At 44.2% G+C, this 26,995-nt stretch overlaps 1 protein-coding gene and 1 long non-coding RNA gene across 4 annotated transcripts in view; one reads left to right on the top strand and one right to left on the bottom strand.

The window, feature by feature from the left end:
- Positions 1–9,609: 9,609 nt before the first annotated feature.
- Positions 9,610–12,133, bottom strand: LOC136794535 (uncharacterized). Its single transcript, XR_010841497.1, has 3 exons — positions 11,885–12,133; positions 11,002–11,062; positions 9,610–9,885 (listed from the first exon to the last, which is right to left on the bottom strand). It is a non-coding gene; the product is annotated as an uncharacterized lncRNA (long non-coding RNA).
- FEZ1 (fasciculation and elongation protein zeta 1) overlaps positions 11,668–26,995 on the top strand; it is a 40,930-nt gene continuing 25,602 nt past the window's right edge. Inside the window, exons 1-3 of one of the 3 annotated variants that reach the window (XM_059070705.2) lie at positions 11,668–11,863; positions 17,905–18,260; positions 25,343–25,442. In XM_059070705.2, coding sequence (XP_058926688.1) covers positions 17,950–18,260; positions 25,343–25,442 — 411 coding nt within the window. In that variant the 5' untranslated portion in view covers positions 11,668–11,863; positions 17,905–17,949. Of the gene's footprint in view, positions 11,864–12,106; positions 12,482–12,713; positions 12,978–17,904; positions 18,261–25,342; positions 25,443–26,995 lie in introns of those variants that run through there. The other 2 variants (XM_067039254.1, XM_067039255.1) reach the window with 2 other exon arrangements.

Raw genomic sequence — 26,995 nt, 5'->3', positions numbered from 1 at the left:
CTCTCTCCCTACGTTTAGGGAAGAGAACTTGAGTGGAGGTAGCAGGATTTGGTCCCAGGTGCAGCCTGGAGACATCAAAGATAAACAAATCTGTCTTCCAACATCCGCTGGACTGAGACCCCTTCGGTGCCTTTTTTTTTTTTTTTTTCCCTTGGGGCCATACTGGTCTCTTTTTCTCTTTTGTTAGGTAGGTGCTGCCTATGGGAATGCAGCAGCTCTTCTTAGTAACCATGGGAACCTTATTGGCATGGCAACCTGGCAGCCCGAGGGACAGGCCGCAAGGGGAGGAGGGATGGGAGTGGTGGGAGGTAGTTCTATGGAGGAAGGGAGTGGGTAAGCAGGCTTCCTTCCTGCTGAGGAGAGAAAAGGAGGAGGGAAGATGCCCAGCTCTGTAGAATGGCCCCAAGGAGAAGCCTCTGATGAGTTTAAAGCTCACTCCATAGTCCGGTTCAGGAGGGGCTTGGGGCAGGGTTATAAGCCAGACTGGACACCAGGCCCTAAATCTACTGACCTGTTCTGTCCTGTGACATGGCTCAGCGGCGGCAGGAGAGTCATGGGGCTGGGGGCTGGGAGACACGGAGTGAAGCATCTCGTAACAGGAGAGCATATTCTGACATTAACGTGTTTTTTGTTTGTTCTTTGTTTTTAAAGTTTTTATTTAAACAGCTTTGATGCAGGATGATTTCCATGATAAAATGAATGTATTTAAAGTGTACATTTTCATAAGCTATGACCTATGTGTACACCAATGAAACTATCACAGAAATCAAGGAAACAAACGTATAGATTTTCTCCAAAAGTTTATTAATGCCCTTTGTCATCCCTTCTTCTTTCACCTCTCCACCTTACACCCTCCCCCAGGCGACCAGCGATCTTCTTTCTGCACGATACATTAGTATGCATTTTCCAGAGGTTTATATAAATGAAATCAACGGTATGCACCCCATTTTGAACTGACATTAAGGTTTGACTGCAGGCAAAGTACCATGCGGAGCTTTTGTTGGGCTCTGAGAGTCCAAGCACCTTTTGTTAAAGACTCTAGGGGTGGGCTTCCCTGGTGGCGCAGTGGTTGAGAGTCCGCCTGCCGACGCAGGGGACACGGGTTCGTGCCCCGGTCCGGGAAGATCCCACGTGCCGCGGAGCGGCTGGGCCCGTGAGCCATGGCCGCTGAGCCTGCGCGTCCGGAGCCTGTGCTCCGCAACGGGAGAGGCCCCAACAGTGAGGCCCGCATACCACAAAAAGAAAAAAAAAAAAAAAGACGTCTAGGGGTGAGGAAATTTCCAAACAGTATCTAAAGCAAGAAACACATCTATGCGATAAGGTTGAGGAAGGCTGAGAATGTAGTAAAAACAAAAACAAAACAAGATCCACTAGGGAGAAAGTACTTCTACTGCAGAGGAAGGAGGGAGCAGCAAGGAAGCTGGGGCAGCCTGACGGTCCTGTTTCTAGGCTGAGCTAGAATCCCTGGGTTTCTGGGTTTCTCTCGTGGACAGGTATGCACTGGGCTATCCTGCGCTGTGGAGTCAGTTGCTGCCCTGACCCTTACTTACCTGTAGAAGCCTCCAACAAATTAGTCTCTTAGAGTCCATTTCCTCTTTTCCTAAGACAGAGGATAATAATACTCTATAGGGCCACTGTGAAAATGAAATGAGATTAAAAACTTAAATAAACAGTAACAGTAATCAATGCTCCTTGCATGATAGGCACACAAATAATAGTTACTCATTACTTTGCCAGCTCTTTAGGAATGGCTCTGTTTGGCTGGTTCTGTAGCATCGACTGAGATTTGACCAATTTTTTTTTTTTTTTTAAATGCACTGACTTTAAAAAAAATACAGCTTTGGGCTTCCTTGGTGGCGCAGTGGTTAAGAATCCGCCTGCCAATGCTGGGGACACGGGTTTGAGCCCAGGAAGATCCCACATGCCGCGGAGCAATGAAGCCCATGCACCACAACTACTGAAGCCTGCACACCTAGAGCCTGTGCTCCACAATGAAGAGTAGCCCCTGCTCCACGCAACTAGAGAAAGCCCACACTCAGCAACGAAAACCCAAAGCAGCAAGATAAATAAATAAATAAATTTATTTATTTTAAAAAAGCTTTATTGAGATATAATCATATATCATAAAAGTCACCCTTTTAAAGTGTACAATTCCATGGATTTTCATATAATAACAGAGTTGTACAACCATCAGCATCATCTGATTTTAGTACATTTTGATCACCTCAAAAGAAACTAAAGAAACTACATACCCATTAGCAGCCACTCTCCATCCCCCACTCCTCACAACCCCTGGCAACCACTAATTTACTTTCTTTCTCTATGGGTTTACTATTCTGGACATTTAATATAAATGGAAGCATGCAATTTGTGACTTCTTGTGTCTGACTTCTTTCACTAAACTAAATGTCTTCAATGTTCATCCAAGTTGTAACATGTATCAGTACTCTCTTCCTTTTTATGGCTTGAATAATATTCCACTGTATATTCTTTATGCCTTCATCTGTCAATAAGCATTTGGGTTGTTTCCACTTTTTTGGCTATTATGAATAAAGCTGCTATGAGCATTCAGGTACAAGTTTTTGTGTGTATGCACTTATCAAGTTTTAGTTTATGGTTTATCAAGCCCCATGGCCTACATATGATCAGATAAAGAAATGGTCAATATGAAAAACAGGTTGACATGATTATTTCTTTTAAAATTTCCCCAGACTGTACTTTCCTTTACTCTTATTCCCCTCCTTACTCTTACTCTCATCTCTCCCCATAGAACAGTCTAGTCGATCTCATGCATATTTCCAGATATGGCAGCTGAGATACTCCCAAAGGATGCTTCCCCCCACAAAAGATATTCTTGAAGTGTGGAAAGCAGAGACGCAGAGAGGGACAATGATATGTAAGCCAGACTTATTATTCAAGGACAATTAAAATATCATTTAGAAACATTGTTTTAAACTTTATTGAGATAGACTATCCATTCAAAAAGTGTACAAGTCAATAAATTATCACACACACAGCACCATTTAGGAATTGCCTACCTTTACCAAAGTAAGGATAGATATAGGGTTCTCAGAAAAAATATGGAGATACAGAGTGCCCAGTCAAATTTGAATGTCAGATAAGCAATGATTAATTTTTTAATATAAGTCTATTCTCTGCAATATTCATGACAGTTATTTTTCTTTAATCCATTGTTTATCTGACATTCAAATTTAACTAGGTGTCCCATATCTTTCCTTGGAAAATCTGGCAATCTTAGAAGGGGAAATTAAAGACCATCCAATGAATGTAAATCAGTTTTATGACTGGGTAGCAACTGATGTTTGGTTATAGGAAATCTCAGAATAAAATGGAATTTGGAGTTAATTTGTAGATTTAATTTACTTTGCTCTCTCCCTGTTTTTTTTGAGGATCCCTTTGGCTGCTTCCTAGTCCCTGGGGTTTTGTACAACTAAGTGTTGTGTCATCTCTTTCTTTCTTACAATATCTCTATGAAATACTTAGGAGTCTACACATGGAGAAACAAAGGCAAAGGTATTTAAAGACACCCCAAAATCCCTCAGTGAGTTTGGGGTCAATTTAAACAAGTGTTGCAATTGGTGTTTGAAAGAAAATATTTTAATTTTAAGATGGAAGTGTGGGAGGGATAAATTGGGAGACTGGGGTTGACACATACACACTACTATATATAAAACAGATAAGTAATAAGAACTTATGGTATAGCACAGGGAACTCTACTCAATAATCTGTAATGGTCTATATGGGAAAAGAATCTAAAAAAGTGGATATATGTATATGTAAAACTGATTCACTTTGCTGTACGCCTGAAACTAACACAACATTGTAAATCAACTATACTACAATAAAAATTAATTTAAAAAATAACTTAAGAAATATAGATTTTAGATTTACTAAATTTAAGAGCAGGAAAGGATTTTATTGGAAGCCCTTTATATTATAAAAGAGGAAACTGAGGTTCAGAAAACCTAAATAATTTTCCCTAAGTCACAAAGCTCACTAACAGTAAAATTGACACTGAAATCCCAAACTCCGGACTCCTAGTTTATGGAGCTTTTCCCAATTTAAACTAAATTGGGTCTCTTCCCTTTAGTTTTCCTCTCCTTTAATGTGGTCTGGATAATCAGATCAGCCATAATCACACAATTATGTGAAACACTAAACTGGGAATTCTTCTTAGATCTTCTGAGTAGTAGTAGAGCTCTAGATTACTTAACAGAGAGCAAATATTTTCCCAATATTTGGGAAATAAATATTTATTTACAATAAATAATAAATAAACAATAATAATAAATAAATGATAAAACAAATATTGTTCTAAACAAGGGTTTCCTGAAGGATTTGAGAACAATTTCTATCCATTTTTTTTTAGCTACAAAGAGTTGCCATTATCAGATTTGCGGGTGATCTTGCTTTTCTAATAGGCAATGAGTGAGATTCCTCTGATTTATATATTTTGCATTTTATCCATGTCCAATCATTATACCCAACGAACAAATTCTTACCTCGTAAAGAAGATGGATTTGTTTGAATATGCAAATCTAAAAAAATCAGCAGGTTTTTGAATGATCATAGATTGCCAAGCCTCTCAAAGCTTCTGGTCTTACATTCATTCTGTGTCCAATTGCTTTGTGTGTTTCTAAGACAACAGTTAGTACTTGGCCTCATCAACTTCTTCTCACACGTTCCAGGAATCTGATCAATATCCAACAATGAATTTTTCCTTTCACAGCTCTACAAAACTCAGTCTCAATGCCACGCCATGTCAAGGATCTCGCGGGGTAGTTTTTAGTCCGTGTATTTCAAAGGGGGCAATCTTGCCCATCACCAGCCCAGCACACCTCTTGGTGTTCAGTGTGGTCAATCTCTCATCTTGTAGGACATGATGACTAGTAGAGACTGGCTTATTTGAATCCTGGCTACAATGACTTTGTGAAAAACACTAACTGTTGAAAAGAGACTTTGGGGAAGAGGTGAGTTTTTTTGCTCATCATTTTCAAAGGGTTAAAAATGCTTTGTGACCCAGAGTCATGCCTTAGAGAAGACAGCTGTGGCCTAGAGCAGGATTTGCAGAGCATGCTGGGCGCTGAGGGTTTGCTGGTGAAGTGATTTTTACATGGCTAGACTGGTGCAGTGAAATGGCCATTTTTTTTTTGGCATTTTTATTCCCTCAAATTTGTTTCTGAATCGCCTCTGAATACCAGGGCATCCTGGAGATAGCAGAAAATAGAGAAGATTTCCTGAGATTAGGGGGGTGGGAGTCAGTCTTCTGGGGTTTATACAAATGATGTCCCTGCTTGGACTGGGGAGGGTCTCTCTTAAAGAACCCAAAGTTAACCTAAAAGTGCGCTGGTGGAGCTGAACCATGTCATGAGTGGTCTCCCCTCACCACACTGCTTCTAGGCTCTGTTTCCTATTGTGAGTAGGTGAAAACAATAGGCCTGTTCTCTCCCCATTCACCCAGGACACATGCTGATGAATCATTTGGCAGCCACCAAGAAGGGAAGATTAACGACCTTTCTTTTTTGACCACTGTAGATCTAAAAGCTTCCCCCACACTGGGGAACCTCATTTTCCTTTTCCTGGTAAAATCTGTGGTTCTCCTTTCTTGAACTCTTCAATTCTTTCCCCATATAGAAAAAAAATTGTCATCACATTTACACTTATGGAATTTCCACTGTCTTAAGAGATCTCATTCTTTACTTGCCAGTAGCTCATGTATTTTGTCATTTTTCATCAGAAAACAGAGGTGACTATTCTGGAATTTATAATTGTTCTTGGGGGTGATTTATTGTCAATTTTTGTGATACTGCTTATTGTTTTTGAAAGTAATATGGTCTTGTTCTCGATGCATGTTCTTTGTGGTAGGGAGTAGTCACCCGCTGACTAGATGGCTATGAATGGAACTTGAATCTTGGGGAATATCCCGTTTCCCTTCTGGAAGCTAATCAGGCAGTTTAATCAACTCTGGGGCTTGAGGACTGAGATGAATATAGGCTTGAATTGAATGTTGGTGTTCAAGAGCTACCGGTGACAGAAAAATCAAGTCGTCTTACAATGTTAGGAGGTATGAGCTCATCTTTATTTGCTGGGCTGTGATTGAAGTAGGTTTTCAGTAAAGATTCAGCAGTTCATTTCCAGAATTTCATGGAAAACTGGCTTCTTCGAGAAGGATCCTCTTAAGGAAGATAAAACAGGATGAGCACAATACATATCATGTTATCACTGAATTTCTAAACTTAAAAAGTCATTTCTAGCCTTGAAAGCCATTTTTTAAAAATGGAATGGGCAGCCCTGTGATGTCAAGTTTCTCATCATGAGAGGCATCTAAGTAGAAGCTGTGTGTAACATAAGCTAGGAAGGATATTGGTTTCTGCATCAAGTGGGTGTTTAGACTAGATGACCTTTAAATGCTCTATATACTCTAAGATACTTTGATTCTATCAAGTAGATAAGTTCAGTTCAGGAACTAAAATAAGCCATGTTATCAGTGTAATTCTAGGAGTGATTATTTACCTGTACGGCCAACAACCAGTGGTTTGTACCTTATAACCCAGTCTTAATTTTTTTACCTGAAAGGCGTGTATGTGACTGTTCACATATACCAGCTTTAGTCCTGCTAATTCCCTCTGTAGGAAATGCAGCCCCATCCTAGCAAAATGTTCACTCACTCCTTAGAGATTTACATATAAGGTAGTGGTTCTCAGCCGGGGCAATTTTGTGATTTGTTTCAGCGCTCCAGGTCGTCTGGAGACATTTTTGGTTGTTACAACTCGGGGGTTGCTACTGGCATCTAGTGGCCAGGGATGCCTACAGCGTACGGGACAGCCCCAAATGGCAACCCCCTAGCCCAAAATACAACGGTGCCGGGCTTGAGGACCCCTGGTCTAGGTTAGGTGACCCTTTGGGCAACCCCCCTGCTCTAGTCCCCACTATCACATAACAGTCATAGAGCTTTGTTTAAAACACTTTGTATCTTCTTTAAAACACCTTTGTCCACTGGGAGTGTCATTTATTTTTATTTTTTTATTTTTATTTTTTGCAGTACGCGGGCCTCTCACTGTTGTGGCCTCTCCCGTTGCGGAGCACAGGCTCCGGACGCGCAGGCTCAGCGGCCACGGCTCACGGGCCCAGCCGCTCCGCGGCATGTGGGATCTTCCCGGACCGGGGCACGAACCCGTGTCCCCTGCATCGGCAGGTGGATTCTCAACCACTGCGCCACCAGGGAAGCCCATGGGAGTGTCATTTATTTAGAAACTTTTAAAGCTCTAGGAACTCTAAGCACGTATAAAATAAAATTGGACTTACTCCTATTGGAGAAGTGGGGAGGTGGGAATAGCTCTACCTCTCAGTTCTAAGGAGGATTCTTGAAACTCCTAACAATAACACACAAGCAGCCCTTATCAAGCCCTTCCATACACTAAGTCCTATGCCAAAGCTTTACATGGATTGCACACAGGAAGTATTAATATACGTTGAATGTTGAATTATTTAATTCTTCTAGGGTTCTGGATTTGTTTCTTAAGACTGCCTTAGCAATGACACAAAGTCATTGGATTTCAGGCCCACCTTAATTCAGTATGATCTCCTCTTAGCTAATTATTTCTGCAAAGAGCCCATTTCCAAATAAGGTCACATTCTGAAGTTTGGGGTTGGTGTTTTGTTTGTGTCCTCCCCAAATTCACGTGTTGAAAACCTAGTGCCCAATGTGATGGTATTAGGGGGTGTGACCTATAGGCAACCTCATGAATGAGGTAGAACCCTTCGTGAATGGAATTCACCTTTATAAAAGTGGGCCTAGAGAGATTCCTAAGCTCCTTCCACTATGTGAGAACCTGGTGAGAGGTGGGCAATCTGCAACCTGGAAGAAGGCCTTTACCAGAACCCTACCGTGCTGGCACCATGATCTGGGGACTTCCAGCCTTTATAACTGGGAAACAAATGTTTTGTTGTTTATAAGCCAACCAGTCTGTTGTGTTGAGTCTTTGTTATGGCAGCTCAAACTCACTAAGAGATGGGTAGACATGAATTCTGGGGGGGACACTATCTGACCCACTAGAGTCTGCCCTTTGGTCTCCCAACATTCATGTCCACCTCTGGTGCAAAATACATTCGTTCCATCCCAATATCCCCAAGTCTTAACCCATTCCAACATTAACCTGAAATCTTATCAAGAAGTTCCAAACTCATCATCTAAATCAGGTATGGGTGAGACTCTGGGTATTATTATATATACTGGGGCAAAATTCCTCTCCCTTTGTGAACCTGTGAAACTGATCTGCTTCCAAAATACGATGGTAAGACAGACATAGGATAGATATTCCCACTCAGAAAGGGAGAAAATGGAAGATGAAAAGAGATTACTAGTCTAAAGCAAGCTCAAAACCCAACAGCGTAAGTTCCATGAGGTTTCAAGGACTGAGAATAATACTTCATGGCTCAAAGCTCCATCCTCTTGGACTGGGGCAGTGGCCCTGCCCTCAGAGTCATTCTTCCTTTTTCTTCAATGATAACCTTTGCAGTGGAATACCTCTATCAGCCTGTTTCCTGCACGTGAAATTTCAGAAGTCTAACAGTCTTCCTTTACTGTGTCCCATCTCTGTATCTTTTAGTACAGGCTGGCAATGTTTCTGTTGGTATAAAATTCTCAGAAATCTTACATGCAATTTGCTGCTTAGGAGTGAAGGGGGTCCAGGCCATCATTCCTCACTGAATTTTACCGTAAGCAGCAGGGAGAAACCAGGCCACATCCTCCACATTTAAAAAATCTCCTTAGCTAAATCTCTAAGTACATTGCTTACAAATCTACTTGCCACCCAACAGCAAAAGACATTTCAGACAAGCTTTCTGCCACTTTTTAACCAGATTGCCTGTTGTCCAGTTTGTAACAACATGTTCCTCATTTCCATCTGAGACCATAATTACAAGAAGCACCTTTAAGAACCATATTTCTAACAACATTCTGTTCATGACAATATGTATACGTTCTGTGGTGATAGAAGCTTTCTTGATAACTCACCTTTAACTCATATTTCTACGAACAATGTCTTCAAGACAACCTAGGCTTTTTCTCTCATGTGCCTCAAAATTCTTCCAGCCTCGATCTCTTTCCCAATTCCAAAGTCATTTCCACATTTTAAGGTATTTGTTATAGGGCTTCCCTGGTGGCGCAGTGGTTAAGAATCCTTCTGCCAATACAGGGACACGTGTTCGAGCCCTGGTCTGGGAAGATTCCACATGCCGTGGAGCAACTAAGCCCCTGCACCACAACTACTGAGCCTACGTGCCACAACTAGTGAAGCCCACATGCCTAGAGCCTGTGCTCCACAACAAGAGAAGAAGACACTGCAATGAGAAGCCTGCGCACCGAAACAAAGAGTAGCCCCTGCTCGCTGCAACTAGAGAAAGCCCATGTGCAGCAACAAAGACCCAGTGCAGCCAAAAATAAATATATAAAAATAAATTTATATAAATAAATAAACATTCCCTCCTTTTTTTAAAAAAAGAAAAATTTGTTACAGCAGCACCCCACTACTGTGCACCAGTGCCAAATCAAATCCCAGAGACAGAGTTTTGGGTGAAGAAGAAAAGAATAGCTTTATTGCTTTGCCAGGCAAAGAGGGACACAGTGGATCCTGCCCTGAAAAACTGTGTGTCTCAACCTAGGAGGATTTGCTGAGGAGTTTTATAACAGTGGTTCAAGGGTGGGGTTGCTGATAAGATCAGGGTGTGTGCAGGGCCTGCACTCCTTTAATCTGGTCTCAGGTAATCTCTTGGTGAGCTTCTTTGGTTCCTTTAATCTGGCCTCAGGTGGTCTTCTCTGGAATGAAGAATACTGACATCTTCCATTTCTTGGGGGTTTTAGTTCTATAAAGAGTTTAAAGATGTTGTTATGTGTATCACTTGAGATGGAACCAGGACCCTGCCCCAAGGCTGCACTATTGTTTCTTGGCTGTTCCTCCCTTATCTCTGCATCCCCTCCCTTCCCTGATTAGCAATTGTTTGAATCTGCCCTTTGGAACTCAGGGAAGGTCATGGAGGCTGGAGTCTATTCCCTACAAACAAGAAATGGGGGACATGGAAAGGTTTCTGTGCCCAGGAGCCCCACAGGGTCCTGCTCGGTTTTCACTACCAAAATCTACCAAAAGCCATATTCCTATGGCTGCTGTAATAAATAACCACAAACTGGATGGATTAAAACAAGAGAAATTTATAGTTTCATGGTTCTGGAGACTAGAAGTCCAAAATCAAGATGGCAGCAGGGCCATGCTCCCCCTGAAGGCTCTAGGGAAGGGTTCTTCCTTTCCTCTTCTGGGTTCTGGTGGTTCCAGGCAATCTTTGGTGTCCCTTCGTTTGTAGTTGTGTCACACCAGTCTCTGCCTCCTTCATCATGTAGCTTCTTTCCTGTTGCTTTGTGTCCTCTCTACTTATGGGGACATCAGTTATTGGCTTTAGGACCACCCTAATCCAGTATGACCCCCTCTTAACTAACTACATCTGCAAAGATCCTGTTTCCAAAAAAGGTCACATTCTGAGGTTCTGGGTGGATATACATTTGGGGGGAGACACTATTCAACCCCCTACAGGTTCCAAGTAGCATAGTTTGGAAATCAAGGCACTAAACTCTGCACCTATTGAAGGCAGGCCTGCCTGCCTTCAGTTTTTAACACCCCCCCAACAGCTTCTAGCACACGTCATAGAATGCTGTTTTTTAAAATGTTGCCTGGAATTCATACCTCTGCATTCACAGCATCATTATTCACAATAGCCAAAAGGTAGAAACAACACAAATGTCCATAGAAGGAAGAAAGGATAGAGAGAATGTGTTATATACATACAACAGAATATCACTCAGCCTTAAAATAGAAATGGAAATGGAAATGGAATTCTGCCACACGCTGCAACATGGATGAACCCTGAAAGCATTACACCAAGTAAAGTAAGCCAGACACAAAAGGACAAATTCTGTGTGGTTCCACTTACAAGAGATACTTCGAATAGTCAAATTCATTGAGACGGAAAGTAAAATGGTGGTTACCAGGGTCTGCGGAGAAGAAGGAATGGGGAGTTAATGTTTAATTGGTACAGAGTTTCAGTTTGGGATCCATAAAAAAGTTCTGTAGATGGATAGTGGAAACATTCGCAGCTTTATCGGCCTGAAGCCAGCCCCACCCTGCGGCTTTGGGAGGTAAAAGCGTTTATTACTTTTGACTCGAGGTCTGAGCCCGGTTCGGCGTGGCAGGCATCCTTTCACTTGCTCACCCCAGCCCCCAGCAGAACAGAAGGGGGAGTCCAGAAAGTCCAGGGAGGTCTTTGAGAGTGTCTGCGGGCATCCGCCTACCCATCCACTCGGCCACCCGCCTGCGCTTTTATGGAGAAGCTACAGTGTCAGGCCCTCCCTGTGAGAAATCCACAATGGGAGTTATTGCAAGCGCACATCTTGAGCTTCTGAATATTCATGAAGGAAGCAGAAAGGCCAATGCTAAAGGGGGGAGAAATAGTAATTCATAAATATTAATAAAGGCAGGCCACATGCACCAAGTAGGGCTAGGAATGTTAACAAGAAGATGACGTCCGGGTCCTGCGCGTGCCCGTTGGGCGGGTGCCCGGCGCGGGCGCGGCCCGCGGAGCCCGGGCACGAGCGCGGGGGAGGTGGGGGAGGGGGCGGAGGGGGCGGGGGGGAGGAGGGATCGGAGCCGGGCGCCGGCGGAGCTGCGAGGGGAGCGCTCGCTAGCTCGCGGCTGCCGCTGTCGCTGAGCTGCGCTCCGGCCGCTCCCCGCGGCCAGTGGATGGGGGTGTCCAGCTGAGCCCCGCGATCCGCCTCCCTCCTCCAGGACCCACACAGGTGCAGTCGCGGGGGGGCGACCTTAATCCAGACCGACCCACTGCCGTGGGTGGGGGTGGACGAGGGTGGGGAAGGAGGCCCCGCGACTTGGCACGCTCCGGCCGTCAGGTCTGGGGGCACCGAAGCTCCGCACCCAGGACGGTCCCATTCCGGAATCGGAAAGGAAGGGCCCGGAGGCCGTCGCCCTCTTGCCCAGCCCTTTACGGGAGAGCAGCGGGGCGCAGCGCCCGGCGCCGGGAGATACCGGATGATGGGCACTTCAAGCATCATCAGAGCCTCGGCCCCCCAGACAGGCGTGTGTGTGTGCGTGTGCGCGTGTGCGTGTGTGTGTGTGTGTGTGTGTGTAGAGGCGGCGCGGTCTGGGGACTGGGGGAGGCAGGGAACGCAGCCCGATGGTGCTGGAGCAGTGGGTCGGTACCTCCTCCCAGGACCGTTATCTGGTCCGGCTCCCTTCAACGCCCCAGAATCATCTATGCCTCTAAGAACCTGACCCCTCACCCCGCCCGTGCCCCTCCCTGGGACGCCGAGCCTCTCCCCAAGGACCGTGCATTCCTGCAGTGTCAGAACCGCTGGCAGCTGCCGCAGACGCTGGCGGAGCGATTGTTTTACCGCGAACAGGTCGGAGAAAGGACGGGTGTGATGGTGGGGGGGCACGCTGCCCTCCCGTGGGCCCAGGGCCTCCGGGGCTGGGAGCGCATCTGACGGAGCCCCCAGGGGGTATATATCACAGCCCTCTCTTCTTCTCTCTTCCCTATCCCTGCCCTACTCGCCGCGACACCTCCCGACCCCCTCCACTCCCATGTCCCGGCCTCGTCTGGCTGAAAGGGCCGTGGCCGTTGGAGTATGCTTGCGGCCTGCGCGGGATGCCCCCGGCTTTCTTGGCGCTCCAGGCATTGTGCCGCTTGGAGGAGCCTTTCTTTACCCCAACAGGCTGGGGGAGGGGGATGTGAGATGAGGGTGAATGGAGCGGCTGGAGGAGGGGGAAGGGGGAAGCGAACCACAAAGGGGTTGCTGACTTCTGTGCGGTGAGATACTCTCTTTCCGTCAAAATGTGCAGCTTGGCACGAACGTGTACACGGACTGGGTTTTGCTGAGGGGCGATGGGAAACCGAAGGTGGGTCAGTGGAGGGCAGCTTTAGGGATGCTATGGGGGGTGGGGTGGGCATAGAATCAACCGGTCTGTGGGGCAAGCAGTGGGAAGAAGGGGAGATGGAATGGGGCCTGTGTGGAGGTGCAGAGGCCCAGCAGGGGGAGGCATGGTGAATTCCCTGCTGCTCCGCTCAGCAAAGCAGGCACGGGGAGACGGTACTGCAGCTCCGAGCTGCGGCTACTGTATATGATTGTGCTGCACGAGAGGCTTACCGTGTGCTTCCTACTGGGTCTCTGTTAAGTTCTGAGCCGACTTTTCTTTTCCAGTTACACCGTCTATTGGGAACCAAAATAAATGGAACAGATTATAGGACATCAGCAAGCTATAGTCCTGCACTCTCGTTCTGTTAGAAAGAGAAAAAGACAAGACCACCCTCCTATGGTTCCTTCTTCCTGCCATTCTTCATGTATTTCTTTTTCAAATTGATTTTGGAAGTATAGAGAAAGAGGATAAGCTCTCCACTGAATATCCCTAGCTTTTAAGGAAGAGAAGCTTCTGAAATGAGCTGTGACTGAAGACAGGGGCAAGCCGGCCAGGATGCAAGAGTAGGACATCTCATTTGGGGGGCAGAGTTACCCCACCAAGAGAGAAGAGCGAAAGAAGGAGAGAAGGGGAACCATTTAAGAAGGACTGCCCGCTCTAACCCAGACACCTCGCCTTGAGGCCGTGGTGGGGCCAGTCAGATGCCTGGCTCTCACCTCCTTTACCACAGACTGGGCTCTTTCTACAAACGCTGGGCTCAGTTTGGGTGTCAAGTGACTTTGATTTTCAATGCAGGCTCTCAGTTTTAGCTTCCTCCCCACCTGGTCGTTCATGCGGAGCTTCTTGGCCCCTGAGTAGTGAGTGAGTTGATGAAAAGAAATCGGGCTATATTGCAGATTGTTCAAATGATCACATTTCTGAACTTTAGAGCTGTGATATCCATTTCTTCTTCTATAATCTTCGAGGTGAATCTACTTTCTCTAGAGCCTGGGCTGAGGATAGGTGCTTTCAGGATAATCTTCTTTGTTGCCAATGTTCAAAACTCAATCGTAGGGGCTTCCCTGGTGGCGCAGTGGTTGAGAGCCCGCCTGCCGATGCAGGGGACGCGGGTTCGTGCCCCGGTCCAGGAGGATCCCACATGCCGCGGAGCGGCTGGGCCCGTGAGCCATGGCCGCTGAGCCTGCGCGTCCGGAGCCTGTGCTCCGCAACGGGAGAGGCCACAGCGGTGAGAGGCCCGCGTACCGCAAAAAACAAAAACAAAAAACCTCAATCGTAGCCCTAGGTTCCACTTGGCTCTCCCTCTTGTTACTGGTTAATGGTATAGATTGTGCTGTTTCAAATCAGCACCCTCCTCGATATCACCTTCTCACACCAGCTCCCTTGTCCCCCCCACAGGAAGAGTACAGATTTAAAAGAAGTGTAATATCTGGAATACCAGCTGGTTAGCTTTCATGTCTCTCTGAAATGGAACCAGTGATCTGAGAGGCTTTGACCACATGAATTGAAAATAGCAGGGGTGCCTTAGTAAAAAAGATGGTAACATTCATTCAGCAATAGTTCTCTCATTTGATAAGCATTTTGAAGCATCACACATGGAATATCATGTCAAGGATAGTTTTTCTTTTCCTTGAAGCACTGTCACCCCACATTTCCACGTAACTACATTGGCCTCGCTTTCCTAATATTATTATTATTATTAATTTATTTCTTTTTTTTGCGGTACACGGGCCTCTCACTGTCATGGCCTCTGCCCATTGCGGAGCACAGGCTCCGGACGCGCAGGCCTAGCGGCCACGGCTCACAGGCCCAGCCGCTCCGCGGCACATGGGATCCTCCCGGACCGGGGCACGAACCCGTGTCCCCTGCATCGGCAGGCGGACTCTCAACCACTGCGCCACCAGGGAAGCCTTTTCCTAATATTATTGACATTTACTGGATACTTCATGTATTCCACACATTGTGCTTAGCACTTCAAAGATTATCTCATTTACTCCACCAAATAACCTCCAATATAAGTGCCATTTAAACCCCATTTTATGGGTGAGGAACTGAGTCAGAGAAACTTATAATTTGCCCAAAGTCTCATAGCTAGGAAGTAATAGGAACAGGTTTGGAACCTGGGGCCCGACACTTAACCATCAGAGTCCTTCCTCTCTCAATACAAATCCCTTGTCTGTAAAAGCTTCCTTACTCTCAGTTGCACTCAGTGATCTTTTCTAAACTCACTTTTTTGGCACTCGGGGATTCCTAATCTTTTTTGTGCTATGGGCCACTTTAGCAATGTAGAGAAATCTTTGGGCTCCTTCTCTGAATATGCTTTTAAGTGCATAAAATAAAATATGGTTATATTCAAAGAGCCCTTAGGGGTCTGTCGACCATAGATGAAGAACCTCTAGCTGGCAATTAGTTGTGTGTATATTGCTTAATAGCTGGATTTTCCAGTATGGTCGCCACTAGCCATACGGGGATATTGGACACTTGAAATGTGCCTGATCCACATGGAGACATACTGTGAATGTAAAATACACACTGGATTTCAAAGACTTAGTATGAAAAAAGAATGTAAAATGTCTCATTAATATTTGAAAATATGGATTACATTTTGCAATGGCAATATTTTGTATATATTAGATTAAATAAACTACACTATTAAAATATATCAATTGAAAGTATTAAGTTAATATGTTATTAAAATTAACTTTCAGAGGCATTAACTCTGTACCAACACCTTCATTTTAACAAACGAGGAAATCAGGACCCGCAATGCTTGTCACTCAGCCAGCCTTTGGCAGGTCTGTTGGCTCTTGAGCCTGTGTTCTTTCCAAGCTGTCATAATACTGCTTTTATATCTTTTTGTATTCCAAGGTCCTGTTATGTTGCCTTTGCAAACTGTAAATATTCAGAATGTGTTTTGATGAGATGTGGTGGTAACTGACTTAATCCCAGTAAAATCCCAGTAATAACTGTCCAGGTCCTCACCTGGCATACCCTCTGTCTCGCTTATTTAGAGTTTTAGTTTTGTAGGTAGAGGTGGAGAATGGTAGTCCTGGGGCAGAAGCCGTGGTTTTTGCTGTCTGTTTAGTCCTCTTGAGGTAGTGCTTCCAATTTCAGCATCTATCTGGATCAGTCATCACGCAGATAGGAGGGAAAAGTTTGGTTGCCTTGCCGTGTTCCAGGGAAGGAAGCTGAGTAGGTAGAGAAGGGTATGATAGACAGTAATGCCTGTGCTGCCTGCAATGGAAAATGAAAACTGTGTGAGGGGGACAGAAGATCATTTGTCAGTGAGCACACACTGATTGATTGCCTTGCCGCAGGCAGTGTGTGCTAGAAACCATGGAGGGTATCCAGAGGATGTCTCTGCCCTCGAGGAATTTAAATTAAAATTGGGGAAGGGCTTGGATGAACACACAGATGGATAAATCACAGCGAAAGGCAGTGTATGTAGAGGACCCGGAGCTGTTGGGAAATGAAGGGAGGTGAGTGTACAGCCTTCCAGGGTATAGTGCCCAAAAGGTGGTTGTGGAGTCTGGGCTTTGGAGCACATGAGTCTCTGGGTCTTATCTCTGACAGGGTACTAGGTCATTTAATCCATTCTTCTAGTTTCAGACATATGCTGTGTGTCTGGGAAAAACTCAGGTGCTTGTTTGAAAGTCTGTATTAGTGTTCAATTAGTCTATCATTTATTGATGAGAGTAATAATATCCAGATCCATGAGGCCCTATCCAAAACCCTTGAGGCCAGGCATGTTTCAGAATTTAGATTATCTCAGATTTTGGAAGGCAATAATAGAGTGCATATTCTGCATATCATCCCCCGGGGCCTGGGGCAGCAATCTCTATAATTAAAAAAAATTAAAATTTCTGCAGCAAAACACACTAAATGGGATAAACCATGAACATCTCTATATTCATGTAGATCAGGTTTAGTTGCCAAACATGTGTAGGTCAGGGCAGGTTTTACCACCAAATACAGTTACGAAAAACTTCCAGGTTTTTTTAAAAAATTATTTTATTTTATTTATTTATCTCTGGCTGTGTTGGGTCTTCGTTGCTGTGCATGGGCTCTCTCTAGTTGTGTAGAGCGGGGGCCGCTCCTCATCGTGGTGCACGGGCTTCTCATTGCGGTGGCTTCCTGTTGCGGAGCACGGGCTCTAGGCACGGGGGCCTCAGTAGTTGTGGCGCGTGGGCTCAGTCACTGTGGCTCGCGGGCTCCAGAACGCAGGCTCAGTAGTTGTGGCTCATGGGTTTAGTTGCTCTGCAGCATGTGGGATCTCCTTGGACCAGGCAGGCATTGGCAGGCAGATTCTTAACCACTGAGCCACCAGGGAAGCCCAAACTTCCAGTTTTGAGAGCACATGGTTAGGGATGTGGACCTATCATAATAGTAATAATAATAATAATAATAGAAACATAAACTGAACAACATAGACATTTATTATCTGCCAGGCACTGTTCTAAGCACTTACCAGTGTTTACTCCCTTAACCTTTAGGACAGTCCTTTGAGATAGGTCCTGTTATTATTTCTGTCCTGAGAAGAATAAAAGGGAGCACAGAGAAGTTAACTTACTGCTAAGGTCACAGCTGGTAAGGGGCATGGCCGGATGCAAACCTAGGCAGTCTGGTCCGGAGGCTGCATGCTTAACCATTAGGCTTTGTGTTTTGGAGCAGGGAATTGGAAGCAGGTGTGCCTCCAAAATGTATGCTAATTGGGTTAGCATTATTCACACTAACAATGATATCTGAACTCCTTAAGGGTATAATAGTGAGGAAGTACCGAAGCGATGGACCAGTAAAGTGGAAGTTTTGTTTTCAGAGGGATGAGAGTTATGGAATAAGAGATTATGGTTCCTCAGCAGAGTTGGCACAAAAGTCCCGTCCAGACTCACATTACTGTGTTTAATTCTTCTAGATAAACGAATCCTGAACATTGCAGTTGTCCTATTGCTGTGCAAGAATGGAGGCCCCACTGGTGAGTTTGGATGAAGAATTTGAGGACCTTCGGCCCTGCTGCTCGGAGGACCCAGAAGAGAAGCCACAGTGTTTCTACGGCTCATCTCCCCACCATCTAGAGGACCCCTCCCTCTCTGAGCTTGAGAATTTTTCTTCTGAAATAATCAGCTTCAAGTCCATGGAGGACCTGGTGAACGAATTTGATGAGAAGCTCAATGTCTGCTTTCGGAACTACAACGCCAAGACCGAGAACCTAGCTCCCGTGAAGAACCAGATCCAGATCCAAGAGGAGGAGGAGACCCTGCAGGATGAGGAGTAAGCTGTCTTAATTGCCCGCTCTTGCCTCAGCATAGAGCCCCGGAATCTGGGGCTCCTTGACATAGAACGAGTTTCTGTCCTTGGGTTCATGGCATATTACTTATGTTTTTCTCTGTGAGGCAGTGCCCTGGCAACTGCTGACATTGTTCAGTTATGTCCCTTTACAGTTACTCATAGAGCTTTCTTAAGTTGAAACAACAAAGGAATGAAGGATTTTTTTTTTTTTTTTTTGCGGTACGCGGGCCTCTCACTGCTGTGGCCTCTCCCGTCGCGGAGCGCAGGCTCAGCGGCCATGGCTCACGGGCCCAGCCGCTCCGTGGCATGTGGGATCCTCCCGGACCGGGGCACGAACCCGTGTCCCCTGCATCGGCAGGCGGACTCTCAACCGCTGCGCCACCAGGGAAGCCCTTCAGCTTTCTTTATATCCATGGTAACCCACTCAGATATTAGAAATAAGGACCAGAAAAAAATTTAATTAACTGTGACAGAGGAATATATGTCGTTGGAACAGTTTGCTTTACAAAACACCAGGATTGTGAAAATCTCCAAATTGTTTATAACCCCTCAGGACTGGAAAAATTATCTACAAATGTTAAGATATGTCCAAATAAGAAAGCATACACACTGAACCAAGAGAACAGGGAGTTACCCCGGACATAATAAAGGTGATAACCAGGTGAGGTGGCTTTTGAGTAAGCAGATTCCACTGTGTCACTTACTAGCCACCTTCCAGGGTCTTAACAGAAGTCAAGAAAAGGAATTTGAGAAAAGTGCTGTTCAAGGAGGGACTAGAAAAGAGAAGAGGGGGGTGATTTGTCATATAAATTAAAGAAAGGTGTTTGGGGCATTTAGTAAAAATAGGCGTAAATTCCCCATAGGGATAAAATATGCATCAACTGTTCTTTAGGGATCACACAAGAAATGTCAAGTAGTTGGCAGTGGAAGTTTGGAGCAACTGTACTTTTGGTTTCTCTTTTTATGGACTTGGGTGGGAAAAGTTGCCCATGAGTAAGTAGGGGGAGAGGTTTGTCCCACAGGACTGAACCTGATTGTACTGGGCAGGTAGTTGCTTATTTGATGACTACTGAGACTGTATCTCTGTGAATACAAAGGTTGTGTATCTGTCTGTCTTATTCATTATTATCTCTCCACTGTCTGATTCAGCACATGGTGTGTAGTTAAGTGATCAGATAATATTTTGGGGGTGAGTATTGAATATCAGATGACCTGGATGAGCAATAATAGCTAGCCTCGTAGGTGCATGTAATGTATTTCTAGGCCCACGCCACTACCTTCTTTTCTTTTTAATTAATGCTAGCCTGAAGGCATGATCACAGAGAACATTTCACTCTGGTGACCAGTACTCTAGCTGTGGGCTACGTGTTTCAATTCAATCTTAAGTTTCAAATTGATTCTTTTAGATTCTGAGCCTTTTATACTTTGCTCAACTCCTCGAGGTCAAAAAAGAATGGCTCTGGGGCTTTATTATACAGAGTAGCTTTTACTGTTATCTACTTCATTGCACCAGGCAATGGACCAGAAACCTGATGAATTATGATTTTCATACTCTCACTAACTCGCTGTGTGACCTTGGGCTTGTCACTTAACTCTAGTTGACTGAGTGGGTCCTCATCTTTGGAACCTCCCGAGCTCAATCTTGATGAAGCAGGGCTAAGGACTTGCCAATAACCTAATTTCTCACCTCACCCAGGCTGTGCTCGGAAAATTCCTTTTGCTTCCAACAAATCATTTCTCCCCTGTGTAAACCACCCCTTTGCCTCATTAAGGACAGAGGCCCAGCAAGCAGGTTCTTACTCTTTCCTAGCACATTAGCAGAGGCCACTCAATGTTAATTACCATCACATGGGATTATTAGTCTTATCCTGATTTTTCTGACTTGCCTGCCTCATTGACTGCCTCAGCTAAATGACCAAAGGTTGAATAATTCCTTAGGGGTAAAATATGATTTGGGGATAGTGTGGTGGGAAGAATCTGGGAAGAGAAATCATTAACACAGTGCTTTCTAGGCATTCCGCGTGTCTAAAGCTTTACAACTTAAAATAAAAATTTGAATTAAGTTACACACTTTGTTTTAGAGACACCTATCAAGCTATTTCAACTGTAAAATTATGATGAGGTAAAGGAAAAAGATAATTTAATATTTAACACAGTTAATAGTCTCCTGAGCCCAGCTCTGGTGTTCCAATAAACCTGCTTAGGTTTAATAGTTAGAGATTTCATCCACCAAAGAGTGAAGTGTTTGGGGTGGGTTAGAACTACACCATAGAGGCTTCCAACAAAAACAATGAAATTCTTGGTCAAACTAACCTCCTGAAAGATAGCACGAATCAGAAAGCAGGGTCAGTGATTCCCTTTGAAGTTTTGACTTCTTTAGCTTTCATTTGGAACTATGTGGCTCGGAGAGAATTGGCTGAGATATCAGCTCTTCTCTGATTTGTCAGGGCATGGAAGTCCTAGGCATTAAAAGAGTCAATATGTATTTCTTGTTTCTAAATTTAGAAAATATTCCAGAATCTCTTCTTTGCATATGTAGGAACACCCTTTTCTTTGTCATAAGAGATCCGACCTGGAGGCCTACAGAGTGGGAATGGTCAGCCCTCACTCACTTCCTACTTCACTGGGGTCCCTGTCTTGCAAGGACCCTGGAGACAGAGGGGCCAAACATGTGAGAACACTGACAGTCCTGTCTTTCCGGTAGAATTACTGGATTAAAGGTCATGTTAAAAATCAAGTTCACGGGCTTCCCTGGTGGCGCAGTGGTTGAGAATCCGCCTGCCGATGCAGGAGACACGGGTTCGTGCCCTGGTCCGGGAAGATCCCACATGCCGCGGAGCGACTGAGCCCGTGAGCCATGGCCGCTGAGCCTGTGCGTCCGGAGCCTGTGCTCCGCAACGGGAGAGGCCACAACAGTCAAGTTCACATGATAAATAAACACCCTGGAGTCAGCCATGCTTTAAGTCGAAGAGAAGTGAATCCCAAATAATCAGATAGGGAAAGTCGACAGATGCCTGTGATTTTTAGGAAAGTTAATTCTCTTCTCAGAGGTTCAGTTTCCCCACGTAGAAGGCAGAGATAGTATGGATTCTACTGAAGCATTTGAAAGAATCTAAAAAGTTGTTCAAAGTCATTGATGTGTTAATAATTCATAGTTCCTAAGTATTAACAGCAAAAGTACACTCATGTTAACACACATCTAAGTGTGGATATTGGCCTGACTCGACACACATAAAACTGGACAAGGGCAGTAGCCAGCCTAGAGGGGCTTAAGGGAAATATTCCCAAGTTGGAATTCTAACAAGCACTATAAGTTGTCTACCATATTGTCAGGAATAGGTATATAGGGGTGTGTGTGTGTGTGTGTGTGTGTGTGTGTGAGGACTGACGTATCCTTGATAGCTATGTTGTCGGTTCCAGACCCAGATTTTTGGATATGTGTCTTGTCCAACCTGTTCTGTTTGGTTTGCTCATCCTCTGCTAGCATCCTTTTCCAAATCCCTAGGCCTCCATGGTGAAAGATAGTTACAGCCATTTCTATAGGCATCTAAGCCCATGATATAAAATATGCCCATGAAAAGGCTTTTCTGTTATTACAGGGACTGAGGGAGCAAATTGGATCTCTGGTGCCATGGCAGCGTAATGACAAGAATGGAAGGAACCTGTTTAATCTTAGTTCTTTGATGAAAGATATAGTGGATGGCTTTCACGGTCTCCTTTCCCCGAGATAAGAGTAAATAGCAGGATGCTTCTCAGGAAGTGGAGTTTCACAGTCCACCCAGGATGCCTCTAACAGGGAATAGATCTCTTCCCAATAACCCTGCTTAGGATAAGATGGATAATTTCTCTGGGGAGAAAAGTCCGTCCCATTCTCTCCCTCACAGAAAGCTTTGTGTTTTTCCCTCCCACCCCCGTTCTTTGTTCCCATGCCTGCCTTTGCCGTCCATTTAACCTTCCCCGGGCTGGAGAGCTAGACAGAAAGTAGGCGTGTACCCTTGCTGACCTTGCCATCTCTCCTTTCATAGATGGATGAAAACACCAGGTCCAGAATAATGCGGTTATAGACTTTTCACGCAGAGCCGGCTGCTGAACTGCTGTTCTAGGTTGTGATATTGTCCTGATGTCCATGCCCATAGTAAAGTTCATAAAGAATTGGAATAGTTATGTGGGTAGGAATATAGGCTCTGTAGCTGTACTGCCTGGGTTCAAATCCAACCTCTGTCATTACTGGCTGTGTGAATTTAGATGAGTTAATTAACTTCTCTATGTTTCAGTTTTTTTTTTTTTTTTCTCACAATCTGCCTTATAGAGTTGTGAGGAATGAATGAATTAATCCACAGAGAGTTTAGGATAGTACCTGGCTTGTGCATAGTAAATGCTCAGTAAGGTTGGCTGCTATGGTTATTATCGTTGAATGGGCACTGAATGAATACGGGAAGGGTGTGCCAGTGATGACAAAGAGATGAGAGTGGTTCTATTAAAGGTTGCTTATGAACCTCAAAGGATAAAAATATGTCCATCAGAAAGCAAGAAGAAAACTTGAAACAGAAAAAGGTTGGCTTGATATCCCGAGGAGATAAAGGTTTAGGGAATTGTCACTAAAAGTCTAGAATTAGAAGATAAAATCCAGAGTATGTCAGTGAAGGCTCAGGTGAGAAAAGTTGCCACCCTAAATGATTTGAGGCAGTCTGCTGTTGTCAGTTTAAGGATATAAACAGTTTCAAGGTCATTGGAAGGTGTGCGGTCCGTTTAGGGTCCCAGCTTCCATCCTATCTAGGAGAGGTACAAAAGGCTCCTGCCTGTTTTGGGCTTTGCTGAGTTTTATTTTTCCAGGCGCTTGCTGCAGGGTCAAACCCGAAGGTCAGTGCCTGCATGCGTGTTGTTCATTCTTGACGCAGAGAGTGTAGTGCAGCGATGCACGGAGGACTGGACTGCTGACCTTCCTGGTGGGTGCGGCGCTGGGACTTTTGGAGACAGCAAATCATATTTGCCTCTTGGCTTTAGAACGCTAATGAGACTTGCATTTAGAATTAGACTGGATTAATGAAGCTCTAATAGCGCTTGATGGAAGCTGGATTATCACCCATGTTTAAGACGTAGACTGAAATCCTGCTGAAGAGATGTCGAATGAACACTTGATGAGGTCTCTCCAAGTGCCTTCTTGTAATTGTACTACAAAAAATGAATAAGTGGATAACCAAAGCAGTGCCATTAAATTGTGTTTTCTTGAGTTTTTTTTTTTTTTAATCACCAAATTGTGTGCATTGTGCACTAGGAAAATCTCGTTGATTATATACCCATATGTCATATGTCATTCCAGATTTTATATATGTTAAGAACACTCCCCTCCCCCATTTTATGTATCTGATTTCAAGTGTCTGTGCTCTGATATATATATATATGTATATACATATATATATATATATATATATATATATATACACACACATCTTGCTATATATATAAAATGTGCACTTATCTTTTCAGCATCTTACATCATACTTTGTCATGTTTTGGATTTGATCCGTATGTGTACATAGTTGCTTATTTTTAAATGACCATTTCCTTATATTAGTATATCTAAATAGATTGTACCTTCCCATACCTTGTTTCACAGGTATCACTCATGTTTGATGTGCACAGGCACCTGAAGGAGATTGCACTGAGCCCTCATTATTTCATTACCTGATATTAACTCAAGTGCCGCTGGCTTCCATGGATGGCATTCATTATTTTAGGAGCTTGGTTTACTGATTTACATTAATCTCTTAGTGTTGACTAATTTATTCATTTTCCTGTGTGTGAGAGTTTTTGACTTCAGGATTTTCCCCAAATCCCTCCCTCCCCATTTTTTTCCCCAAGAAAATCTTTCTGAAATAAGTGAGTTAAGCAAAGAGAATTGTAGAATACCTTTTCTTATAATGTACCTATCAGAACTTTAAAAAAGAAACGTAATAAAGGGAACCCCATCTTCCCCCAGTAAAAACTAATTGTGTAGACAGTGGTGTATTTATTGGTTCCTTTCATATATTTTCTTTGGAGTCTCCATGATAGAGACAGGGCACACTTAGACTCTACATTGCTAGAGGACAGGATTGTGCCACGCTGGGATCCCTAGAACATTTTGGGTAATAAGTAACTTTTAATAGCATTGGCATCATCCCCTTACCTGCATTAGATGTCAAGGAGTTAATTCTTGACCTTTTAGATTGCAGGCATGTGAAACTGAAATACAGTTAACCCTTGAACAGCATGGGGGATTAAGGGCACTGACCCCCTGGGTAGTCGAAAAATCCATTTCCTGCTGTTTCTGCCTCAAAAACAAAGGAATTAGTAAACCACAAGGGCAATAAGCTGAAACAATTTGCATAGAAGGAGGTCTCAAGCCCTACTTCTTTTGAGTCCACATATTGTGATCTCTACTCTAACACAAACTTTCCTCCACACTTAGTTAAAGTGAAGAATTGTAAAATGAAAATATTGGTACTACAATATTTATTGGAATAAAAATCCACACGTAAGTGAATGTTCACAGTTTAAACTCGTGTCGTTCAAGGGCCAGCTGTGTATATAAACTAGACAATGACCCTGATCTTAATGAGATTCAGCTAGAAAATCTGCCCAGATCAATCTCTCTCTTCCTCCCTCCCCTTCTTCATTCTTCTCTGCCCATAAGAAAGGAAACATGGACATTTCTTAGGTTCGTGAGACAGGAGCCATTTGGTTGAGGGGCAGATTTAGTTTCAGGGGCAGTTTATCTGTTGTCAGAGGTGTTTTACTTATAGACGCTACCATTGGTTTCTCAATGGTGAGAAATTCCTCTTCTCTTAAGCAAACACCTTTGGCACTGAAGCTCCTGGCCAGGGTCCATTCTCTTGGCTCCTTCTCTCCTGCTAATGCCTGAAATTCAGTTTTTAAGCTAAGTCGCTCCTGCATGCTGGAAGGCAGATGATCTCAGCCTGGCGCACACAAAAGCTTCTGTCCTCCCCTGGCCCAGCTCTTCCTTCCTCCAGGCCAGGCCAGGCCACAGATGTGTGCTAATGAGAGCTTCTCTTTGTTTACAGGGTTTGGGATGCTCTGACAGACAATTACATCCCTTCACTCTCAGAAGACTGGAGGGACCCAAATGTGGAGGCTCTGAATGGCAACAGCTCTGAAACTGAGGTACCTCTCTGGGGCCCCCAGCTTAGCAGGGCTTGAGAAACTGTGGATTCCAGTTAGAAAAACATTCAGTAATGCAACAGTCTTCCCCATTATGTAATGAAGCTCAACATCATTGCTGGGAAAGTAGGAGTTGTGGAGGAAGTGAAAAATAAGATGAAGGGGGACATCCAGGGTATATGAGGTGATTGGAATGATTGTAGAGACTGTAAATGCAGATCACTCCTGTTGCTCATCATTGGCCTACAACATGCAAAATAAGGTGATCTGAAGTAAGAAAGGAGAGTCAATATAATGGGCTTTTTTTGTGTTCGAATAATGACGGTTAAAAACAAAAATCAGGGTTTCCCATCTGAGCTGGACAGTTCAGTCCCATTAAAAATGTTGACAGACTTGTGACAAGCTCAGGGCTTGGCTAATGGCCAGAGTGGGGGCCCAGATAATAGTGAGGTGACCTTGCAACGGGGAGGAATTCTTTATGAAACTCATTGAACAGGCACTCATATGGCTGGACCTGAGTCCCAGTCTGTGGTTACTGATGCCGAAGAAGAAAGTAGCCTACGGACTTCTGAAAAAGTAAAGAGAATACTTATTTTGAGTTGACTTTCATAGGTTATGGAATGTGACCTTTCAGAATATCCAAATTGCCCCTCCTAGCTGAATATACATATAGAAAGGTAAATCACATAAGGGCTCTGTCCTTGCTAAAAGCCTGTTTCTACCTTGCTTAGTCTTCTAGTTTCAGTTATAAAGGAAATTTGACAATTTCTTATCAGAAAGGGCTGTCACAATCCTGTGCGCACAGCAAATGAGGGTGGGAGGTGGATCTGATCTTCCTAGGTGCTCCAGGATTGAGTCCGAGGAAGAGCGAGAACCAGATTTCCCTTACTGGGCGACATTTCTGCAGATCATTGACCAAAATAGCACAGCAAAGAGATTAGAAATTGGTCGACTTGTTGAAAAGGTGGCTGAATATCCTTTTTAATTCTTCTAATAATTAGCCACCCAAAATGCTTAAAAGCTCAAGAATAGACTTCGAAACAAAGAGATTCGCTACAACCCTACTTAGCATGGATGTGGGATGTCTCAGGTCCTGTTTTGAACTCCCGAGCACTTTTTTTCTCTTGTGGTCCTTATATGGATAGTGTTTAGTACTTAACCAAAATGCAAAGGAGAAGATAGGCAATAATGGAATAAACATAGTTACTGAAATGAAATCAGGTCCGTCATGGTGCAAAAGGCAGATTTTGCGTTGTTATCTCCTTTGCCACCTTTCCAACTCATTTTGTGGATTACGCCAGAGTGTATATAAGATAGCCTACCCTTCAAAAGGACTCTAATTTATCCTCATCTGCAGATTTCCCTCATGAGGGTTAATATTTCAGGGCAAACTGAATGACCTTGAGAAGGATGATCTTGAGCTCTGATCCTGGTAGAATTTTCTCCATCGGACCCACGGGAAAAGGACGGGGTAGCAAAAATGGATGGATTAAGGTTGTTTTATTTTAGCCTCCTTTATCATCTGGATTCATTACAGTAGAAGCTCTTTTCTCTGA

The sequence above is a fragment of the Kogia breviceps genome, chromosome 7 (genome assembly GCF_026419965.1).
Source record: "Kogia breviceps isolate mKogBre1 chromosome 7, mKogBre1 haplotype 1, whole genome shotgun sequence".
Lineage (NCBI taxonomy): Eukaryota > Metazoa > Chordata > Mammalia > Artiodactyla > Physeteridae > Kogia > Kogia breviceps.
The sequence above is the reverse complement of the archived record's forward strand: the minus strand, read 5'-3'. Positions and strand labels throughout refer to the sequence as shown.